The sequence below is a fragment of the Bufo bufo genome, chromosome 1, assembly GCF_905171765.1.
Source record: "Bufo bufo chromosome 1, aBufBuf1.1, whole genome shotgun sequence".
NCBI classification, from domain to species: Eukaryota; Metazoa; Chordata; class Amphibia; order Anura; family Bufonidae; genus Bufo; species Bufo bufo.
This window is the reverse complement of record NC_053389.1, coordinates 700717545-700738106: the sequence shown is the minus strand read 5'-3', so window position 1 is coordinate 700738106 and position 20562 is coordinate 700717545. Positions and strand designations below refer to the sequence as shown.

At 45.8% G+C, this 20562-nt stretch overlaps 1 protein-coding gene across 7 annotated transcripts in view; it reads right to left on the bottom strand.

Annotated features, from left to right (window-relative positions):
* The window catches only part of CHD2 (chromodomain helicase DNA binding protein 2), a 132501-nt gene that overhangs the window by 23043 nt on the left and 88896 nt on the right, over window positions 1–20562 (bottom strand). For all 7 annotated transcript variants that reach the window (XM_040414204.1, XM_040414203.1, XM_040414202.1 and 4 more), the window contains 10 exons: window positions 18794–18984; window positions 17595–17783; window positions 17338–17500; window positions 9984–10136; window positions 4816–4887; window positions 4531–4680; window positions 3090–3238; window positions 2889–2985; window positions 942–1034; window positions 210–383 (listed from right to left, as the gene is read on the bottom strand). In XM_040414204.1, the coding sequence (XP_040270138.1) occupies window positions 210–383; window positions 942–1034; window positions 2889–2985; window positions 3090–3238; window positions 4531–4680; window positions 4816–4887; window positions 9984–10136; window positions 17338–17500; window positions 17595–17783; window positions 18794–18984 (1431 nt within the window). The remainder of the gene's footprint in view (window positions 1–209; window positions 384–941; window positions 1035–2888; window positions 2986–3089; window positions 3239–4530; window positions 4681–4815; window positions 4888–9983; window positions 10137–17337; window positions 17501–17594; window positions 17784–18793; window positions 18985–20562) is intronic.

Genomic DNA, 20562 nt, shown 5'->3' with positions numbered 1-20562 from the left:
CTCCTAGCATGCTTCATTAATTTCTATGGAGTTCTGAGAACAGCCAAGCAAGTGTACATCTTGGGAGTTGTAGTTTTACCACAGCTGGAGTTCCGGAGGTTAGCCATCACAGCCATAATAGAATAATTAAGTAAAGGCAGAATTAAAAATAGGTAACATCGGAGTAGTGGTGCTGAATTAACATCTGGGTACTTCAGTCCAGGTTCTACCTTTTTGTTTAAGCTCCTGATCCTGGGAAGCATGTAGATTTCTTCTAACTCTTTTTGCCGGGCTTCCTCTTCTATTTTTTTCCTCTGATCCTCAGGAATGATATCTTCCCAGTCCCTTTGTCCTTGGTTTTCAAGATGAGGTTCTACTTCTTCCATAGTTGAAAAGTTAGCCACCTGAAATAGGATGTAGAATGACTTTATCTATTACAAGTTTTTAACACAATGGCCCTCTATGTATTTTTTTTAAAGGGCTTTAGGCTACTTTCACATCTGCGTTTTCAATTCCACTATTAAGATCCCTCATAGAGTCTCAATAGAGGAAGAAAACGCTTCAGTTTTGTCCCCATTCATTGTCAATGGTGACAAAACTGAACGAAACGGAGTGCACCAAAATGCGTTTGGTTGCATCTCCATCGCGGACAGAAAAGCAGTGGTTTTCTGTCCGCGATGTGGTGAGGAGCAAGACGGAATTCATCCTGACACACAATTTAAGTCAATGGGGACGGATCCGTTTTCACTGACACAATAGAAAATGGATCCACCCCCCATTGACTTTCAATGGTGTTCATGACGGATCCATCATGGCTATAGAAGACATAATACAACCGGATCCGTTCATGACGGATGCATGCGGTTGTATTATGGTAACGGGAGTGTTGAAAGTAGCCTAAGTTGGAAAAGAAGACATAATTTACATGAAATGACAAGTGGAGCAGTGCAGTTGCAGCTTACCTTGAATTGAGATAGCAGCTCGTCGGTTGCACTAGAGCTAGGCTCGTTCTCTCTGGTCTCAGCCATACGTAAAATTTCATCAATGTCCATTTCCTATTGGCGAACAAGATAAAGTAAGGGGAAAAATAGAAAGGTGATTTAGATGATACAAGTGATCTGCTGGAGAGCTAGCGTTAATTAAAGGGAACCCGTCAAGAAAATGGTGTCTAAACTGAAGAAAGCATATTACAGAGCAGGAGGAGCTGAGCAGATTGATATATAGTTTTCTGGGGGGGAAAATTCTGTAAAACTCAAAACGTTTAATGTATTCATTTAAATTCCTGCTTATTCTGAGCTTTGAAGTCAAGGCGGTGGTCCTATCAGTGATTGACAGCCTCCCCTCGATAACTGTGTTAAAGAAATAGCTGTCAGTCACTGATAGGATGGCCTCCTTAAAGGATACCTGAGTTTTCAAATAAAAAGTTTGCATAATGGCTGTGCTTTTACAATCAAAACTGTGAAGGAGCATGTCTTTTTTGGGGTTTTCCTAATGTCTCTCTCAGCCATATTCCCTGTTTTCAGCTGCACAGCGAGATGCAATTCACTCAGAAGCAGGGGGTGTATCCCTTCTGTGAAATCTGTCAACTTTCAGCTATGACATAAATTCCTTTAATTTCCACTGTTTGTTTTCAGCTGTGGAACTCACAGAACAGATAAGGAGGGGGAAATCACACCTATAGACCCATAGGAGGCTCCTATAATCTTCAAAAGTTGTGTAGAAGCAGTTTGATAAGGCTCAGGATCTCATTTCTTCTATGTCCCTGTTACTAGGGATGGATCTTGCCTAACAACAGGCTGTGGACTGTAAATAAGGTGGAAGTGAGACCTGTACCGGCCATGGCGTTACAGCTTTTTTCCAGGTGAATGCAGGCAGATCTTTTTTTAATTAAGTGATTTTGACATTTGCTAGTTACATTCTAGCATACTATTAAATGAAATTGTGTGAAAATACAGTGACGCTTTCAAAGCCCAGAATGAGTAGGAATTTAAAAGGATAAATTACACGGTTTAATGACTTTTCCCACAAAGTTACATATCAATCTGCTCAGCTCCTCCTGCCTGCAAATTATTTTGCATTTCCATAGTGAAAGGCTCCCTTTAACTCATGTCATGGATAGTAGAGCCAGTGCAGTACACACTTTTATAGGCATTTACACATATGTTATTTATAAGGAAAATTAAAACGCAGAGTGACATTGTACTGTGGTAATAAGGGCTGCAGGTCTGCAAACAACTATACAAAAATCTGATATTACTTGATTATTTGGCTTGCACCTAATAAGGCAGCTGTCAAGACCAAGTCAATATATATTCATAGGTACAACAGCTGAATCTGTATAATAAGGCTCGCTGCATATTGAGTAACGGATGTTTTGGGACAGCTTTATCATTTCCTGTTAAATCTAGAAATCAGCATCAGCTAGAGATTGCCATACTTCCTTCCTAACCTATGTGCACAAATTGCATCAGTTACGTCATTCACTAGTAATGAAAATGGAGAGATTTTGAATATTCTGTTTGGGCGTGCATTTACTGTGAGTGCTCATAGACATTGCCATAAACTGCACTGAAATCTGGTGCATTTTTTGGGCACACATTGGGGCATATCGTTTTAGAGAAATCTGTGTCTAGCTTGCTAAAGAGAAATGGCTAATCGGGGAAAAGGCACACGGCGAAAAATGCTAACTTTTACACGGAAATTGTGGCACAATTCCGGGGTACAATTAGGACCAGATGTATACCAACTATTGGCTGGCTTTGTGTGAGACAAAAGTGTATATTCCTGGACCAGATTTAGGTGCAGGTCTAGACAGCCAGTCTAAGCTTACACCATCTATAGGATTATTGTATCTGCCCCATGAAGTTTATTAAGACTTACATCATGCACAAACACCAAGTAACTCTAACCTGGGGTTCTGATTCCTCTCCTTCTGGTTCCTTAAAGAGGTCTGCTGCTCCAAACTTCAGAATAGCAGCCAATTCCTCCTTGTTAAATGGGTTGGAACTAGAACCAAGAACCACTTCAGTGAATTGCTAATACATAAGTGACCCACATGCACAGGGAACACAGAACTGTCACCAGATTACATAAGGATGCTGTGTACTTACTTTGAACTTCCAGAATTATTTTCCAGCACAGTCCGACCAGTGGTGTCCATACGCTGGATTACAAGGTGGTCAAGAACCATCTTCTTCTTTGCCCTTTCTATGATTTCTTCTTCAACTGTTCCTTTTGTAACAAGGCGGTAAATATTCACCTATATGGTAAAACGTATTAGTTATTTTTTGTCCCTATAGGTAAAGCTAAGTGACACTGAATAGTGGAAAACCACCACTTCTGTCTCTGAACTGAAAGGCAACCACCATAATAAAATGCGCCATTTACATACTTAAAGGGCATCTGTCATTAGATTTGTACCCATGACACTGGCTGACCTGTTACATGTGCACTTGGCAGCTGAATGCATCTGTGTTGGTCCCATGTTCATATGTGCCCGCATTGCTGAGAAAAATGATGTTTTTGCTCAGCTCAGCCCATTGCTCATTTGCATATATTAAAACTTCATTTTTCTCAGCAATGCGGACACATATAAACATGGGACCGACACAGATGTCTTCAGCTGCAAAGCGCAAATGCAACAGGTTAGCCGGTTTCATATGTACAAATCTGCTGACAGATGCCCTTCCATGAGACTTTTTTTAAAATATTCATACATAACATTTTTTTTTAACTTTTTGGTTGTTTTCTTCATTTTGACAGTAAAATTACACTGAAAATTAAATATTCTTATATAGCAAAAAAAATGAAATGATGGGACCTCTAAGATATCCACACAAGATCTGCAGTTGCACGTGGGCGCTTAGGGTGTTAATATTCCCAACTCCTTTTATAAATTGGAGATACAGTTCTCTGGTAGTGGCTTATTTTTATTTTTTTTCTCTTTAGGGAAGTCAGAAAAGGCAGCTATGTATGGCCAGCTTCCAGAGGTCAGGACAACTAAGAGCCTTATATATTTTGCACTGTACCTTTCTCCAATCGAACAGATATTAATTTGGACATAGAGTCCACAGTGGTGAGTGTAACACTTTTTTTTTTTGGTCCTCCAGAAAGCAAAACGTGTTAACCAAGTACATGGTGTGGGATAGTTCTGCTGTTGTATTAACTTACTGTAGCACTAAAAACAGTGTTACTGATCCTAAGTACTGTGAAACCTAAAAAATAACTTCCATATTATTACAGTAGATCTTCACACGTCCAAGACTGCCAGCATATCATAACTAGCAAGCGTCACACCTTCCATCATCTCCAAGTACACAGCTCACCAATGCCCTCTAGTGGACAAATCAAGCACAACAGCAATAGAAGATTCCTTCTGGGATTTATTTCCTAAAATTGAAATCCTATCCTTTTCAACCCCAATAGTCTATGTTCAATCACGGTCTGTTCCTCTCCCAGTATTTTTATTAATTTATTTTTGCTTATTTCTATGACAAGTCATGATATTGCAAATTAGCATTACTGCTTCTCCAGCATATTGCCGGTTGCTACCTGTTTCTTCTGACCAATCCTGTGAGCTCTGGCCTGGGCCTGTAAGTCATTTTGAGGATTCCAATCTGAGTCGAAGATAACTACTGTGTCAGCAGAAGCCAAATTTATTCCAAGCCCGCCGGCACGTGTAGACAGCAAGAAACAAAAATCCTAAATATTAAAGAAAGATACTGTTATTGGATGGTGGCGGTTTACTGTTATACCATTGCTGCAAAAGAAAAAAAGATACCAAACACAGAATGACAGAAATGCTAGGATCAGAGACAACAAAAAGCGCTCTCTAACCTCCGAGCCTTCGGCATTAAAGTGGTCCAGTGCTTGCTTACGAATCTCTCCCTTTATTGAGCCATCAAGTCTCTGCAAATAAAAATTCGGAGGGTGAGAGGGGTGCTGCAATACGAACACATTACAGCCATAATACCCAAGGATTAAAAATAACCCTGGTGCTGCGTGGAGATAGACACCCTGTGACCACAGATCGCTTTACAGTCCATTAACTCTACGGCTGCCTTACACTTGCAGTATAAGATGTAACACCAATTCAGAATTCAATAGGTCATTAATAAGACTTTACCATGGTTTGTCACCCCCCAGTAGACTGTTAGAAGCCCTGTCTCAATTGCTCAAATTGAAGCAGAAAGTACAGATCTGCCAGGCTGAACTTTACATAACTAATCATAGTTTCCCACCAGGTAAGCAGAATAGGGGTCAGCTAGCCTCTGATTTCTTCATAGGGACATTACCATTTCCGTAATTATTCTCTGTGTACATTCCTCATGATTTCAAAACCTCTGATTGCAACCATTAACCCTTTCACTACCGGAGGTTTTCTCGTTTTTTGCGTTTTAATTTTTCTTCCCTATTTTCCGGCGCCATAACCTTTTTATATTTCCGTTCACATAGCTGTATGAGGGCTTATTTTTTGCGGGACAAGTTGTACTTTCTAAAGCCACCATTAATTATGGCATAAAATGTAGCGGGAAGCGGTAAAAAAAATTCAAAATGGGGTGGAATCGGAAAAAAAATAAAAAATTCCTCCACCGGTTTATGGGTTTTGTTCCCACAGCGTTTCATTTGCAGCAAAACTGACCCATGCCCTTCATTCTCTGGGTCAGTACAATTACAACGATACCCCATATGTATAGGTTTTTTATGTCTAAATAGGGTAAAAATAAATGTAAACTTTGATAAAAATTCTTTTTTTTGTACATCATCATATTCTGACACCCGTAACTTTGTTATACTTATGCCTACTGAGCTCTGTGGGGTCTTTTTGCGGGACAATCCGTTGTTTTTATTGATACCATTTTGGAGTGTGCGTAACTTTTTAAACACATTTTATACTTTTTTTTTTGGACAGAGAAGCAATGAAAAAATGGCAAATCAGCAATTTTGACCCTTTTTTCCGTTACGCCATTTGCCGTATTTGATTTTTTTAAAATATATTTTAATAGTATGGGCGTTTTCGGTCGCGGTGATACCCATAATGTTTATATTTATTATTATTTAGGTATTCATTTTTTAATTATACGGAAAGGGGGGTGATTTAAACTTTTATATTTTTATACATTTTTTATATTTTGTGATGATTTTGAAACTCATATATGAGCCTATAAATTATGTTTTTTAATTTTTCATTATATACTATCAGGGATTTTTAAAATGGGGTTTGGATTGAATTTTGCTAATTTCTTATCCTGGCCTGCCATCTGGTGGCCAAAATAAGAATTGCAGCATGAACACTATAAGCGAAGCTTACAGTGTTTACCGCAACTACCGATGCCTCACTTGGTCGCACGGGGCATCGGTAGGATGCCTGGAAGCTTTGCACATTTAGATGCCATGATCTCACTTGATCACGGCATGTAAAGTCTTTAATTACCACGATCGGCATTATTGCTGGTCACGGTGATTAGCCGCAAGTTTCTGCTGTTTGAAACAGCAGAGACTTGGTGGCCATGACGCCTGCTGCAAGTGCGAGCGGGCGCCATGTTTGCACATCGCTCCAGCGCCGTACATGTATGGCGCTCATAGCAAAAGGGTTAAACCATCACTGTTTAGACTCTGTTCACATTGTGTTTGGGCACTACATCATAGACATACGCTCAGAGTATTTATTGAGGTATGTCTCTGCTGTATGCCGCTGCATAGCCATACAGGGAGGGGCATACATTCTCCACAATGTGGGGAAACAAAATATACAGTTTATGTCTTTTTTTTTTGTTTGTTTTTTGCTGTCCTGCTTTATATGAAAGGGATTAGGCAGGGTTCACATGTTTTTGCCATCTGTTTAACGTATACAAAAATGTATACATTAAATGGATGCCTCAGTCAGATTCACTACAGTGACATTCATCACCATAGAGTACCAAAGTAACAAAAAAAAACGTATACTTAACGTATACTTTTTTTTTTACCGGACAATGCAGGATAGAAAAGTGTGGTGTGCTAGACTCTTCTGCCGCTTCCAGCATTGGGCTCTGGTCCTTCAGCACTGATGTCATTTTCCTGGCTGCAGCAGCAATGTCCCCATACACACCAGGTCACCATGCAGCGCAGTATACGGGACTTCACTGCTGCAGCCGGAAAAAGTAACACCGGCAAGCAGGGCTGGAACGCTATGCTGGAAGTGGCAGGGGAGGAACAGGACAGGAATAACTTTTTTGTTATTGTATGACATTTACTGCAACAGCCCAAGTTAGGCCTCTTTCACATGGGCGTCGCGGGAAAATGTGCGGGTGCATTGCGGGAACATGCGTGATTTTTCCGCGCGAGTGCAAAACATTGTAATGCGCTTTGCACTCGCGTGAGAAAAAAATGTTTGGTACCCAAACCCGAACTTCTTCACAGAAGTTCAGGCTTGGGATCGGTGTTCTGTAGATTGTATTATTTTCCCTTATAACATGGTTATAAGGGAAAATAATAGCATTCTGAATACAGAATGCATAGTAAAATAGCACTGGAGGGGTTAAAAAAAATAATAATAATTTAACTCACCTTAATCCACTTGATCGCGCAGCCAACATCGCTTCTGTCTTCTTTCTCTGCTGTGTGCAGGAACAGGACCTGTGGTGACATCACCATGGTAAAAGATCATGTGATGGATCATGTGATGACCGGAGTGACGTCACCACAGGTCCTTTTCCTGCACACTGCAAAGAAAGAAGACAGAAGCGATGCCGGCGATCAAGTGGATTAAGGTGAGTTAAATTATTTATTTTAACCCCTCCAGCGCTATTTTACTATGCATTCTGTATTCAGAATGCTATTATTTTCCCTTATAACCATGTTATAAGGGAAAATAATAATGATCGGGTCTCCATCCCGATCGTCTCCTAGCAACCGTGCGTGAAAATCGCACCACATCCGCACTTGCTTGCGGATGCTTGCGATTTTCACGCAACCCCATTCATTTCTATGGGGCCTGCGTTACGTGAAAAACGCACAAAATAGAGCATGCTGCGATTTTCACGCAACGCACAAGTGATGCGTGAAAATCACCGCTCATGTGAACAGCCCCATAAAAATGAATGGGTCGGGATTAAGTGCGGGTGCGTGTGAAAGGGGCCTTATTGTTTTTCTCGGACACCCCCTTAAAGGAGTTGTCTCACTTCAGCCAGTGGCATTTATCATGTAGAGTAGGGCTGCAACGATTAATCAAAGTTATCGATAATAGGATTCGTTGTCAATAATCGAATAATCGGCCGATTCGTTGCTATGCGGGCGGGAGGTCAGGCGCTATGCCTGCGGGTCCTTAACCGGCAGTAACTTTTACTTAAACTTTAAATCAGCGCATTTTTATTACCTGACAATGAAGCTCCAGTAACAGGCAGAGCGGGTGGCGGCGTAACGTCACTTACTCACGTGACGCGCCTGCTTCATTCAAAAAGTGGGAGGAGAAGGCGCGTCACTTGAGTGAGTGAGTGATGTTACGCCGACTCCCGCTCTGCCTGTTACTGGAGCTTCATTGTAAGGTAATAGAGATGAGCTGATTCAAAGTTGAAGTAAAAGTTACTGCCAGTTAAGGAATAGTCTACTGCTGTGAGCGGCGGGGCCGGGGCTGTTATGGGGAGGGGATCTATGGATGGCACTGTTATGGTAAGGGGTATCTGAATGGCACTGTTATGGGAAGGGGTATCTGTAAATGGCACTGTTATGGGGAGGGGGATCTGTGGATGACACATATAGCATAAAATGCTATATAGTGTCATCCACAGATCCCCCCATAACAGTGTCATCCACAGATCCCCCATAACAGTGTGTCATCCATAGATCCCCCCATAACAGTGCCATCCACAGATCCCCCCATAACAGTGGCATCCATAGATCCCCATAACAGTGCCATCCACAGACCCCCCCCCCCCATAACAGTGCAATCCACAGATCCTCATAACAGTGGCATCCACAGATCCCCATAACAGTGGCATCCACAGATCCCCATAACAGTGGCATCCACAGATCCCCGCCATAACAGTGCCATCCACAGATCCCCCCATAACAGTGGCATCCACAGATCCCCGCCATAACAGTGCCATCCACAGATCCCCCCCATAACAGTGCCATCCACAGATCCCCCCATAACAGTGTGCCATCCACAGATCCCCCCCATAACAGTGCCATCCACAGATCCCCCCATAACAGTGTGCCATCCACAGATCCCCCATAACAGTGTGCCATCCACAGATCCCCCCATAACAGTGCCATCCACAGATCCCCCATAACAGTGCCATCCACAGAGCCCCCCCATAACAGCGCCATCCACAGATCCCCCATAACAGTGTCATCCACAGATCCCCCATAATAGTGTCATCCACAATTTGTATTAATATGGCCTTTGAACATAATTTTTCAAGTAAAATCAAATAAACCCCCCTTTTTTTTATCATTTTGGTGTTTTTTCCCCGATTAATCGATGAAATTATCAACAACTAATCGATTACTCAAATAATTGTTAGCTGCAGCCCTAATGTAGAGAAAGTTAGTACAAGGCACTTACTAATGTAATGTGATTGTCCATGTTGCCTCTTTTGCTGGCTTGACTCCTTTTTTCTATCTCAGTTTACACTTCTCGTTTTCCATGGTTACGACCACCCTACAATCTAGCAGAGGTGGTCGTGCTTGTACAATATAGGAACAAAATAGCGCTTTTTCCTATAGTGTGCAATCGCGGCCACCACTGATGGATTACAGGGTGGTCGTAACCATGGAAATGAGCAGCGTATAATGTCACAGAAAAATGAATTCAGCCAGCAAAGGAAGCAATATGGACAATCACAATACATTAGTAAGTGCCTTGTACTAACTTTCTCTACATGATAAATGCATTGCTGAATTGAGACAACCCACTTAACTATCAAATGAGCCCTTTTTCTTAAGAGAGAAAACTGAAGCACACTTACATAAACAATAGACACTGGGAAATGTATTTAGGACTGTTTTCCACATTGCATTACCTGAAAAGGATAGTGTTTAATGGTGAGGTATTCAGCCAGGATGTCCAACATGCGTACCATCTGAGAGAAGATGAGCACCCTGTTACCTCTTTCACGGAGTCGGGTCAGCAGTTTGTCTAAAAGTATGAGTTTCCCACTGCTCCGGATCAATGACTGTAAAGACAAAAAATCTCATTATCAGACATTTTGATCAAAAGACGTGTAGAAGTCAGGTTCACTGATCTCAAACATAGCTTCTTGGTGCTTGACAAAACAGCAAAAACTGCATTTTTGAATTAGTGATGCAATCCAAGGGGACCTATCACCTACCATGACCAATTTTGTTTTGTTAACCCCCAGAAAAATACATCAATTTCCTAACTAGAACTTATTTAAAATATATATATAAAAAAAAGTGTTTTAAACCTGGTAAATTCTATATACAAAAGAGCCGCCTTTCTGCAGAACTCCGGTCTGAGCTTTTGCGCCTCATGCCACAGATCTCAGAGCTCTGACTAAGATGCGGAAGTTCGAACCAGACCCCTGCAAGCTGTTGGTTCATTTGCTTAAGTCCATGCAGGATATAACGCCCTCTTTTCACACATTTATTAATAAGTTATATTTTAAAAATTTTCATTATTTTTTTTGGAGTCTAGCAGTATTCTCAAATAAAACACATAGGGTCAGGGTGAAAATAGCTCTTATGTAACACAATTTTGACAAATTATTTGGAAAATTTTGTATGGGTCTAAGGTTTTACCAAACCACCACGAACCTGTTATCTATGGCAGTGACAAACGAGGTCTTTGCACTTTTTGGCTAGTTTGGCAGTGAGAAGAAAATGAACTTTAAGGGTCCATTTACACATCCGTGTGTGTTTTGCGGATCCATGGATCAGACACCTGCAATGTGCGGACCGCACATCGCCGGCACTATAATAGAATATGCCTAATCTTCTCCGCAATTGCGGACAAGAATATGACATGTTCTATTTTTTCCGCATTTCCGGATCCGGGCAGCACATCGTGCGGCCTCATAGAAATGAATGGGTCCGCAATTCCGTTCCGCAAAATGCAGAACAGAATTGCGGACGTGTGAATGGACCCTAAAGGGCATCTGTCAGCAGATTTGTATCTATGAAACTGGCTGACCTGTTGCATTTTTCTCAGCAAAGCGGCCACATATGATAACACCAACACAGATGTCTTCAGCTGCCAAGCGAACATGTAACAGGTCAGCCAGTGTCATAGGTACAAATCTGCTGACAGATGGCATTTAAACGCTCGATTCCAGTACCTGTGTAAAGTCACTGGAGTGGGGCCCATTTTGGAAAAGTAAATCTGGCAACTCCCTTTCTAGCTTGACTGAGGTGGGATGCGTCATTACAAGATACCTCCAATGGCATCCAGTGCACGAGCAATGTGCCAATGAAGCCACGGCCAGTACACCTTGCGCAAGCTCCTGATGACGCATCCAACCTGCAGTAATCAAGCCAGGAGGGGGACCACTCGAGGAGACTTCTTGCAGAGCGGCTCCACTCTCATGAGTTTATACTCGCTGGTCTCGATATCCCCGACACTGCTGGAGTATGTGCCTCATTTATGACGAGGTGCTGGCCTCATAATAAATTAGGCGCGTCCTCCGACAATCCGTGTGCCTAAACAGAACTCTACAACAGTTCAGAGCTGGCAACACCCCTTTCTCGCCCAATTCCTTGGGGGACACAGGAAACCTTGGGTATAGCTCATCTCCATAGGAGGCGTGACACTAAGTTAGGGTTTTAACTTCTGTGTTCCCTCTGCCTAGCCTTGTCACATTACAAGGCTTACTGTCGGCTTCCCCCCCCTTGTGTGTGGAGCAGGACGGAGCGGTGCTCGTGGGGGAGGGTTTACTGCACAAGTTTACCTCAGGTGCTGCGGCCATGTGGGGCCGCCTTTTGTTATCTCGGCCAGTGCTGCCGCTGTGTTCAGCTGCCGGCTGACTTCTCTTGCCGGCTACCGGTGTGTCATTCGCCGCCGGTGTATAAGGAGGTGGTCGGGGGGCAATATTTTCTCGGCGGCATATTTGTTTGAATCGCGCGCGCGAAAGTTCCGGCGGGGGGCGGAGCTTCGTTCTGCTTCTCCTTACATGTTAGACATTCAGTCGGGGGGGCGGACGTCTTTCTTCCCGCTCCTCGCTGGCCCCGCCTCCTCTTCGTGCCTGCTCTCAGGACGGATCGTTTTTACCTCAGGTTTTTACCTCAGGTTTTACCTCAGGATTTGCCGCTGCTGTTGCCGCTGCTGTTGCCGTCCGCTCCCACTGTGACCTGGTAGGACTTTTGACCCTTTCTAGCTCTGCAGCCCTCTGGCCTGGACGCTTTTATATTACTTCAGCCAACATGTCTGACCCCTCAGCGCCGGCCGGTCCTTGGTATCACACCTGCACCGCATGTAAGGCGCCCCTCCCTCAAGGGCAGCCTGACCCGCATTGCTCGGCTTGCAAAGCCCCATTACAGGGTCCGCCATCTGTTGTGTCACCCCCTGGCCTATTGGATCCCCCTGACTGGGCTAGATCCCTTTCCCAGGCTGTGGTCAGCCTCTCTAACGTTGTGGGCCGCCTTGCAGAGGTATTGCCCTTATCGCAGCCGGATATTTCCCCTGCTGGGCCCTCCGGGTCCGCTATCTTAGCTGACCCGTCTGAGTCCCTCTCTCCAGGCGACACCTCCAGAGCCCATCAACCCCAGAAGCGGTCTAGGGCGGAGCGCCTATCATCCTCGGATGCTTCAGTATCACCCCCAAGGGTGCGCTCTCAGTCGGGCCCTTCCTCGATACAGGATATGCCCTCTGAAGGGGAACTAGTTGATTCAGATTGTGATATGGACTCGGCCTTGCCTTCAAAACTGGCTTCTGCTGTGGGCCATCTTATTAACAATATTCGTGATACCTTTAAGATTCACGATGATCCTCCTAATTCTGAAAAAAACAGTGTTTCCTTTTTTCGCCAAAAACAGACGTCTGCAGTTTTTCCCCTCCACACTGACTTCTCGTCGGTGGTTTCCAAGGCCTGGGCCCGCCCTGATGCCCGTTTTACCCCGCCTAAGAAGTTGGATATCTGTTATCCATTCCCGGCGGATTGCATTACAAACTGGGCGTCACCACCCAAAGTCGACCCCCCGGTGGCCCGTTTGGCAAAAAGCACGGCTATTCCCGTTGCTGATGGCTCTTCCTTACAATCCACTGAGGATCGCCGTATAGAGGCCATTACCAAAGGTATCTTTGCAGCCTCCGGTTCCGCCCTCCGGCCGGTCTTTGCTTCCGCTTGGGCTGGAAAAGCGGTTTCAGAGTGGGCTTCTCAGCTGGATCAGGAGCTTGAATCCGACGTCCCTATTCAGGACCTCCGTGCTCTAGCCCAACTTATCGTTCAAGCCGGCAAATTCGTCTGTGAAGCATCCCTTGATGCGGGGGCTCTCATAGCCCGTTCGTCTGCCCTGGCCGTTTCGGCCAGGAGGGAGCTTTGGTTAAAGGTTTGGACGGCGGACTCCACGTCAAAGCGGTCTCTTACTGGCCTTCCCTTTACTGGTTCTCGATTGTTCGGGACCCGCTTGGATGAAATCATATCCGAAGCCACGGGGGGGAAGAGTACGCATCTTCCTCAATCTAGGACTAGGACCACCACTCGAGGCCGTCCCATTTTTTCTCGCTTCAGGTCTTCCCGCAGGGCTCCCGCACCTCGCACCTCTTCAGGTCCATCCCCTAGCTCTGTCCAAGACAGACGTAAGAAACCTTTTTTTCGGACCCAGCCCTCCTGGCGCAAGTCACAGCCTGCTCGCCCTCCCGCGACCAAGCAGAACACTACCTGAAGGTGCGCCCCCACCCGCCCGGGTGGGGGGACGTCTCTTCCTGTTCAGGGACTTCTGGCAGGCGCACGTCTCCGACGCCTGGGCTCTCGAAGTTGTGTCTTCCGGGTACAAACTCGAGTTTACGTCCCTCCCCCCAGTTCGGTTCTTTCGCTCCCGGGTTCCCCGGGATCCCCAAGGGGCGGCCGATTTCTTTACTGCCACTCGCACCCTTCTGGACAAAGGGGTCATTGCTCCGGTTCCCATGGAAGAAAGATTCAAGGGGTTCTATTCAAACCTTTTTGTGGTCCCCAAAAAAGAAGGCTCGGTTCGTCCCATTCTGGATCTAAAACTGTTAAACCGTTTCCTTCGTCTTCAGCGATTCCGGATGGAGTCTCTCAGGTCGGTGGTGGCCTCTCTGGAAAAAGGGGAGTTCCTGGCCTCTATCGACATCCAGGACGCCTACCTTCATATTCCAATCGCTCGGTGTCATCAGTGCTTTCTGCGCTTTGCAGTGGGGTCCGACCACTACCAGTTCGTTGCCCTCCCCTTCGGGCTGGCGACGGCCCCTCGCGTTTTCACAAAGGTCCTAGCCCCTGTCCTCGCCTTACTTCGTTCCAGGGGAGTTTTTCTTCTTCCATATTTGGACGATCTCCTTATCAAGGCACCCTCTTTGTCACTGACATCTGCCAGTGTGGACCTCTCGCTACAAACCTTACGCCGGTTCGGTTGGATTATCAATCTTCCCAAATCCGCTCTTGTTCCATCCAGGCAACTGATCTTTCTGGGGATGCTGCTGGATACAGATGCAGCGGAGGTTCGGCTTCCGTCAGAGAAGCGCCAGCTCCTTCATCGGTCGGTTCGGAGCCTTCTGAACCACCGCCGTCCTTCCTTCCGGTTCAGCATGCGGGTCTTGGGACAGATGGTGTCCTGTTTCGAAGCAATCCCCTACGCGCAGTATCACTCCCGCACCTTTCAGACTGCCATTCTGTCCGTATGGGACAAGTCCCAGGAAGGTCTGGATCAGCACTTTCCCCTTCCCCCCCAGGTTCGCTCCTCTCTACTCTGGTGGTTACGGACCCCTCTCCAAGGGAAGTCCTTCCTACCGATAACTTGGTTGGTGATTACCACCGATGCCAGTCTGCGGGGTTGGGGGGGGGTGTTTCCTCCTCGGTCCGTACAAGGCACTTGGTCTCCATCGGAGTCCAAACTGCCAATCAACGTTCTGGAGCTGAGGGCGGTTCTCCTCTCACTCCGGCATTGGACTTCGCTGCTTCAGGGTCACCCTGTTCGTGTCCAATCGGACAATGCCACGGCTGTGGCATACATAAATCATCAAGGGGGCACTCGCAGCGCGGCGGCAATGAGGGAGGTGTCTCTAATCCTTCGCTGGGCGGAAGTTCATGTTCCAGCCATTTCGGCCATTTACATCCCGGGAGTGGACAATTGGGCGGCGGATTTCCTCAGCCGGACGACAATCGACCCGGGCGAGTGGTCTCTGCACCCCGACGTCTTCGAGTCTCTTTGCCTCCGTTGGGGTCGTCCGGACGTGGATCTCATGGCCTCCAGATTCAACCACAAGCTCCCCACCTTCATGGCCAGAACCAAGGATCCGGACGCTTACGGCGCGGACGCGCTCGTCCTTCCCTGGACGGAGTTCTCTCTCCTCTACGTTTTTCCGCCCCTGCCTCTTCTTCCACGAGTCCTTCGGAAGATCGCGGCGGAGGGCACGCCTGCGATCCTAATAGCCCCGGATTGGCCTCGTCGTCCTTGGTACGCCGACCTTATGTTGCTCCTGGCAGACGCCCCCTTGCCTCTGCCTCTAAGAGAAGACCTCCTCTCTCAAGGGCCGATCTTCCACCAGCATTTAGGGTCGCTACGTTTAGCGGCGTGGCTATTGAAACCGCGGTCCTAACGCGGCGGGGGTTTTCTGCTGACGTGGTCCGTACCATGATTCGTGCGCGTAAACCGGCATCGTCCAGGATTTATTACCGAACCTGGCGGGCCTATTTGAATTTCTGCGAGACCTTAGATGTTTATCCCCTTCGGTTTTCTCTCCCCACGATTTTATCCTTCTTGCAGTCTGGTCTGGACTTGGGTTTGGGTCTCAGTACCCTAAAGGGTCAGATCTCAGCGCTTTCTATCCTTTTTCAGCGACCTCTGGCTCCGCTCGGTCCAGTTAAGACTTTTCTTCAGGGGGTTGCTCACTATGCTCCCCCGTATCGCGCTCCCGTTCCATCTTGGGATCTTAATGTTGTGCTGACGGCTCTCCAATCTTCTCCTTTCGAGCCTCTGCGCAGGGTTTCCCTTCGCTTGTTGTCTTGCAAAGTTTTTTTCCTCGTTGCCATCACGTCTCTTCGGCGTGTGTCTGAATTGGCGGCACTTTCTTGCGTAGAACCCCTCTTGGTTTTTCACCAGGACAAGGTGGTTCTCCGCCCGGTTCCGGATTTCCTTCCGAAGGTGGTGTCCGCTTTTCACCTGAATGAAGATATTGTCCTTCCTTCTCTGTGCCCGTCCCCGTCTCATCCTCGGGAACGGGATCTTCACCGTCTGGATGTTGTTAGGGCTCTGAGGATCTACTTGGATGTAACTAGACCCTTTCGGCGCTCGGATTCTCTATTTGTGGTTCCGGAGGGTCCGCGCAGGGGGCTGGCGGCATCTAAAGTGGTTATTGCCCGCTTCATCAAGATGGCTATTGCTGAGGCTTACCGTGCTAAGGGCAGGGAACCGCCCTTTGGTGTTACCGCTCATTCTACCAGAGCGGTCGGGGCTTCCTGGGCTCAGCGAAATCGAGCTTCGGCTGAACAATTGTGTAAGGCGGCCACCTGGTCTTCTTTGCACACCTTCACCAAGTTCTACAAGGTGAACACTTATGCATCGGCGGATGCTGCTTTGGGCCGCCTGATCTTGCAGGCGGTGGTGCCTTAATGCCTATGGTGCTTTAATTCTTCTTGGGTTGTGGTCCCTCCCTATTTGTGGACTGCTTTTGAACGTCCCAAGGTTTCCTGTGTCCCCCAAGGAATTGGGCGAGAAAACGAGATTTTTGTATAACTTACCAGTAAAATCTCTTTCTCGCTCTTCCTTGGGGGACACAGCACCCACCCATTGTTTTGGTTGCCCTGACGGGAGTTTTGACTTGTTGGGGTTAATTTGGTTGATCCTTGCCTTTGTTTTAACTACTTGGGCACATAACTGGTAGTCGCTCGCTCCAGGCTGAGGGTATAGCTGCTGGAGGAGGGGCTTAACAGTCTTTCACTTAGTGTCACGCCTCCTATGGAGATGAGCTATACCCAAGGTTTCCTGTGTCCACCAAGGAAGAGCGAGAAAGAGATTTTACTGGTAAGTTATACAAAAATCTCGTTTTCCCACCTTCTCACTGAATCTTTTGGAAAAGTGCCAATAGTGGCATAAAAAGGGGCACTTGTAACTTTTTTTTTTTTTAAGTCACAAACATAGCTTGCGACTTTTTAAAGACACTTTTCTGGCACAAGGCAGATGATAAATCTTCCCATTTTTAAATGCTTAGCTAGCTGTGAGTGTAAGATACCATAATTTACTGACCTGAAGACCCTCGAGTTTGGTTTCCTTTTCTGTATCTTCTGGGTATTTTATAAGGAAGCAGTGATTGCAGCATTTTTTAAGTTCCATTACAATGTTAAGGAAGCCAGAAGTGCTACCCCTTGTTCCCTTGGACAAAGCCTTGTAATTTCTTGTTAAGATCCACCTTTATTAAAACATGGAAAGCAAGAGCTGCTGTGAGCAGGAATAGCACAATCCCATGAATAATTGAAAGTGGAAATGCTGGGCAGAAGACTCACTTGTAATACTGCTTCTGCAGAGCACACATCTCTATGCGAAGGATCTGCTCTACTTTAGCTGGAAGAGACTTTTCTACATCTTTCTTAACTCTTCGCAGTAAGAATGGTTCAAGAACTTTGTGGAGACTTTGATAACCATTTTCTCTTCCTTTTCCGTGTTCTTCCTCAAAGTCCTCCCAATATTCAAACCTAAAAATAAAGGCCAACACATCATCAAGCAAGTGTAGATTACACACGTAAAGAAAAAGACAAGAATATGGAGCTATCTACATACAAACGTACATTGCATATTTTTAATTAAAGGGGTTGTCTCATCATGGACAATAGGGGCACATCGCTAGTATATGCCCCCATTGTCTTATAGGTGCAGGTCCCACCGCTGGGACCCGCACCTATATCGAGAACAGAGCCCCGCAAGGTGGTGGCTGGAGGACTCCTGTCCGGCCACCACCAAGCCGGCTCCCCATAGAAGTGAATGGGAGCGTACCGTGCATGTGCGGCCCCCGCTCCCATTCATTTCTATGGGGCCGACGGATATTTTTGCCGGCCCCATAGAAAATGAATGGAGGGCAGCTGTGCATGCGCTGTGCGCCCTCCTTCACTTTCGGGGCTCCATTCTCGATATAGGTGTGGGTCCCGCCCCTATAAGACAATGGGGGCATATCCTAGCGATATGCGCCCATTGTCCATGGTGAGACAACCCCTTTACACCCTTCAAGCTCCCGACCTTAGGTTAGTTTCATGCTACTGCTTTTAGATCCGGCAGGCTGTTCCGGGTGGGAACCCACTGCAGGACCTCTCTTCATTCCGGCATTGCCGGAAGGTAAAGCATAGCCGTCCGGCCCTATTAACTATAATGGGGACTGGTGGAGATCTTGCTGCAACCTGGTAAATACAATGAGAAATATGTGCGCAGCGGTTTTTATATGGATGATTCTCAACATGTTTGCTGGGTTGCGGCAGGATCCCCGCTGATCCTCATTATAGTTAATGGGGCCGGCGGGTATCAGGTAGTGTCTGGCAATGCCTGATCCAGACATCTCCGGCACGCTGCTCCCTGCCGAAACAGCCTGCTGGATGTCTAACACTAGTGTGAAACTAGCCTTAGAGATTAAAAAGAACTGCATAATGAATGAAAAGAAAGTGGCATTTGTTAGGGTGCTAGAAGAGACGGCTCATTGACAAAACGAATGTCTTACTTTTCTGGCATAATAAAGTGCAGAAGTGACCAGAGTTCCTTCAAAGAATTTTGGAGCGGAGTTCCAGTAATCAGCAATCTATGGTTAGACTTGAAATCTATGAGGGTCTTGTACAATAAGGAGTCGTCATTCTTCAACCGATGTGCTTCATCAACTCCAAGAAAAACCCAATTAATACTACTCAGAACAGCCTTCAGAGAAATAAAAAAAGACATTTATAGTAAAGAGAACATCAGGTCCTGTTCACATATCTGTTACTCCTGGTCCTTCTTTCCATTGCTCTTTAACAGTTAAACTAGTATAAAAAAAACCCTGAAATTATTGTTATTATAATTTAAAAGGGTTGTGCAGTGGCATAATGGGTCATCAATATCATCACGACCACTGCAAGCAACTGAATGGTGGGGGTCCCAGTATTCGGACTTCCACTGATGTGAGGACAGGTCATTAATGTTACACCACAAATCTGGACTATTATCTGCAGTAATACATGAGTAGTGGAGGAGTACAGATCTCGTTTTTTAAAGTTGCGCTAAATAACACAGTCCGGATTGCTGTGCCATGTTAACATGATGGAGAGGACTCCTGTGCACATGCACTGCAGTCAGGACAATGGTTTTCAGCACAGCCTTAAACGCAAGCAGCGGGGTACTGGGGGAGGGTCGAGGCAGTTAGGAAAAAAAAAAGAAGAGAGACCCGGATTCCTTCTGTGCAGTACTACTCATGTATTACAGCAGATAATATTCCAGTATTGTCGTGCAATTCCATTTAGAGGAGCTGTCCCAGCACCAGGACCTGAATACTTTTATTATTGCATGTAATTAAAAATTTAGTATAGCCACTGAGTTATTCTATAAAATATATCTATATAGCGCCACCTGCTGTTTGTTTCTTATTTCTCTGTCCACCTTGCTGAGGTGGACACACGTTCAGGCCCTTCCTTTAACTGCCCCTTAAAGGGAACCTGTCACCTGCAAAACGCATATTAAACCGACCACAGTACCTTACAGTATCCCCCAGTGTGTTGCTAATCATGTTTTTCTTTCCTCTTTGTATTTCTTCATACTTGTTAAAAGCGCTATTTTAATGTCGGTTGGCGCTGTCTCCGAGTCAGGCTTGAAGTCAAGGGGGCAGCGGCCTCCTTGCATCAAGTAAAGCTAAGCCCGCCCCTTACCCCTCCTCTCTACAATTAGATGGACGTGATGCCGGGATTGTGCTCTTCTAGCGCATGCTGGGTACGCTGCCTGTTACAGCGTGACGGATGGGCGTGAGATCGAACTGTCCGGCGCATCCGCAGTCAGCAAAATGTGCTAGAAGAGCATCACGTCCATCTAATTGTAGAGAGGAGGGGTAAGGGGCTTAGCTTTACTTGAAGCAAGGAGGCCGCTGCCCCCTTGACTTCAAGCCTGACTCGGAGACAGCGCCAACCGACATTAACCCCTTAAGGACCAGGCTCATTTTCACCTTCAGGACCAGGCCATTTTTTTGCATATCTGACCAGTGTCACTTTATGTGGTGATAACTTTAAAACGCTTTGACTTATCCAGGCCATTCTGAGATTGTTTTTTCGTCACATATTGTACTTCATGACACTGGTAAAATGGAGTAAAAAAAATTCATTTTTATTTATAAAAAAATACCAAATTTGCCAAAAATTTGGAAAGATTAGAAAATTTCCAAGTTTCAATTTCTCTACTTCTCTAATACATATTAATACCTAAAAATATTGTTATTACTTTATATTCCCCATATGTCTTCTTCATGTTAGG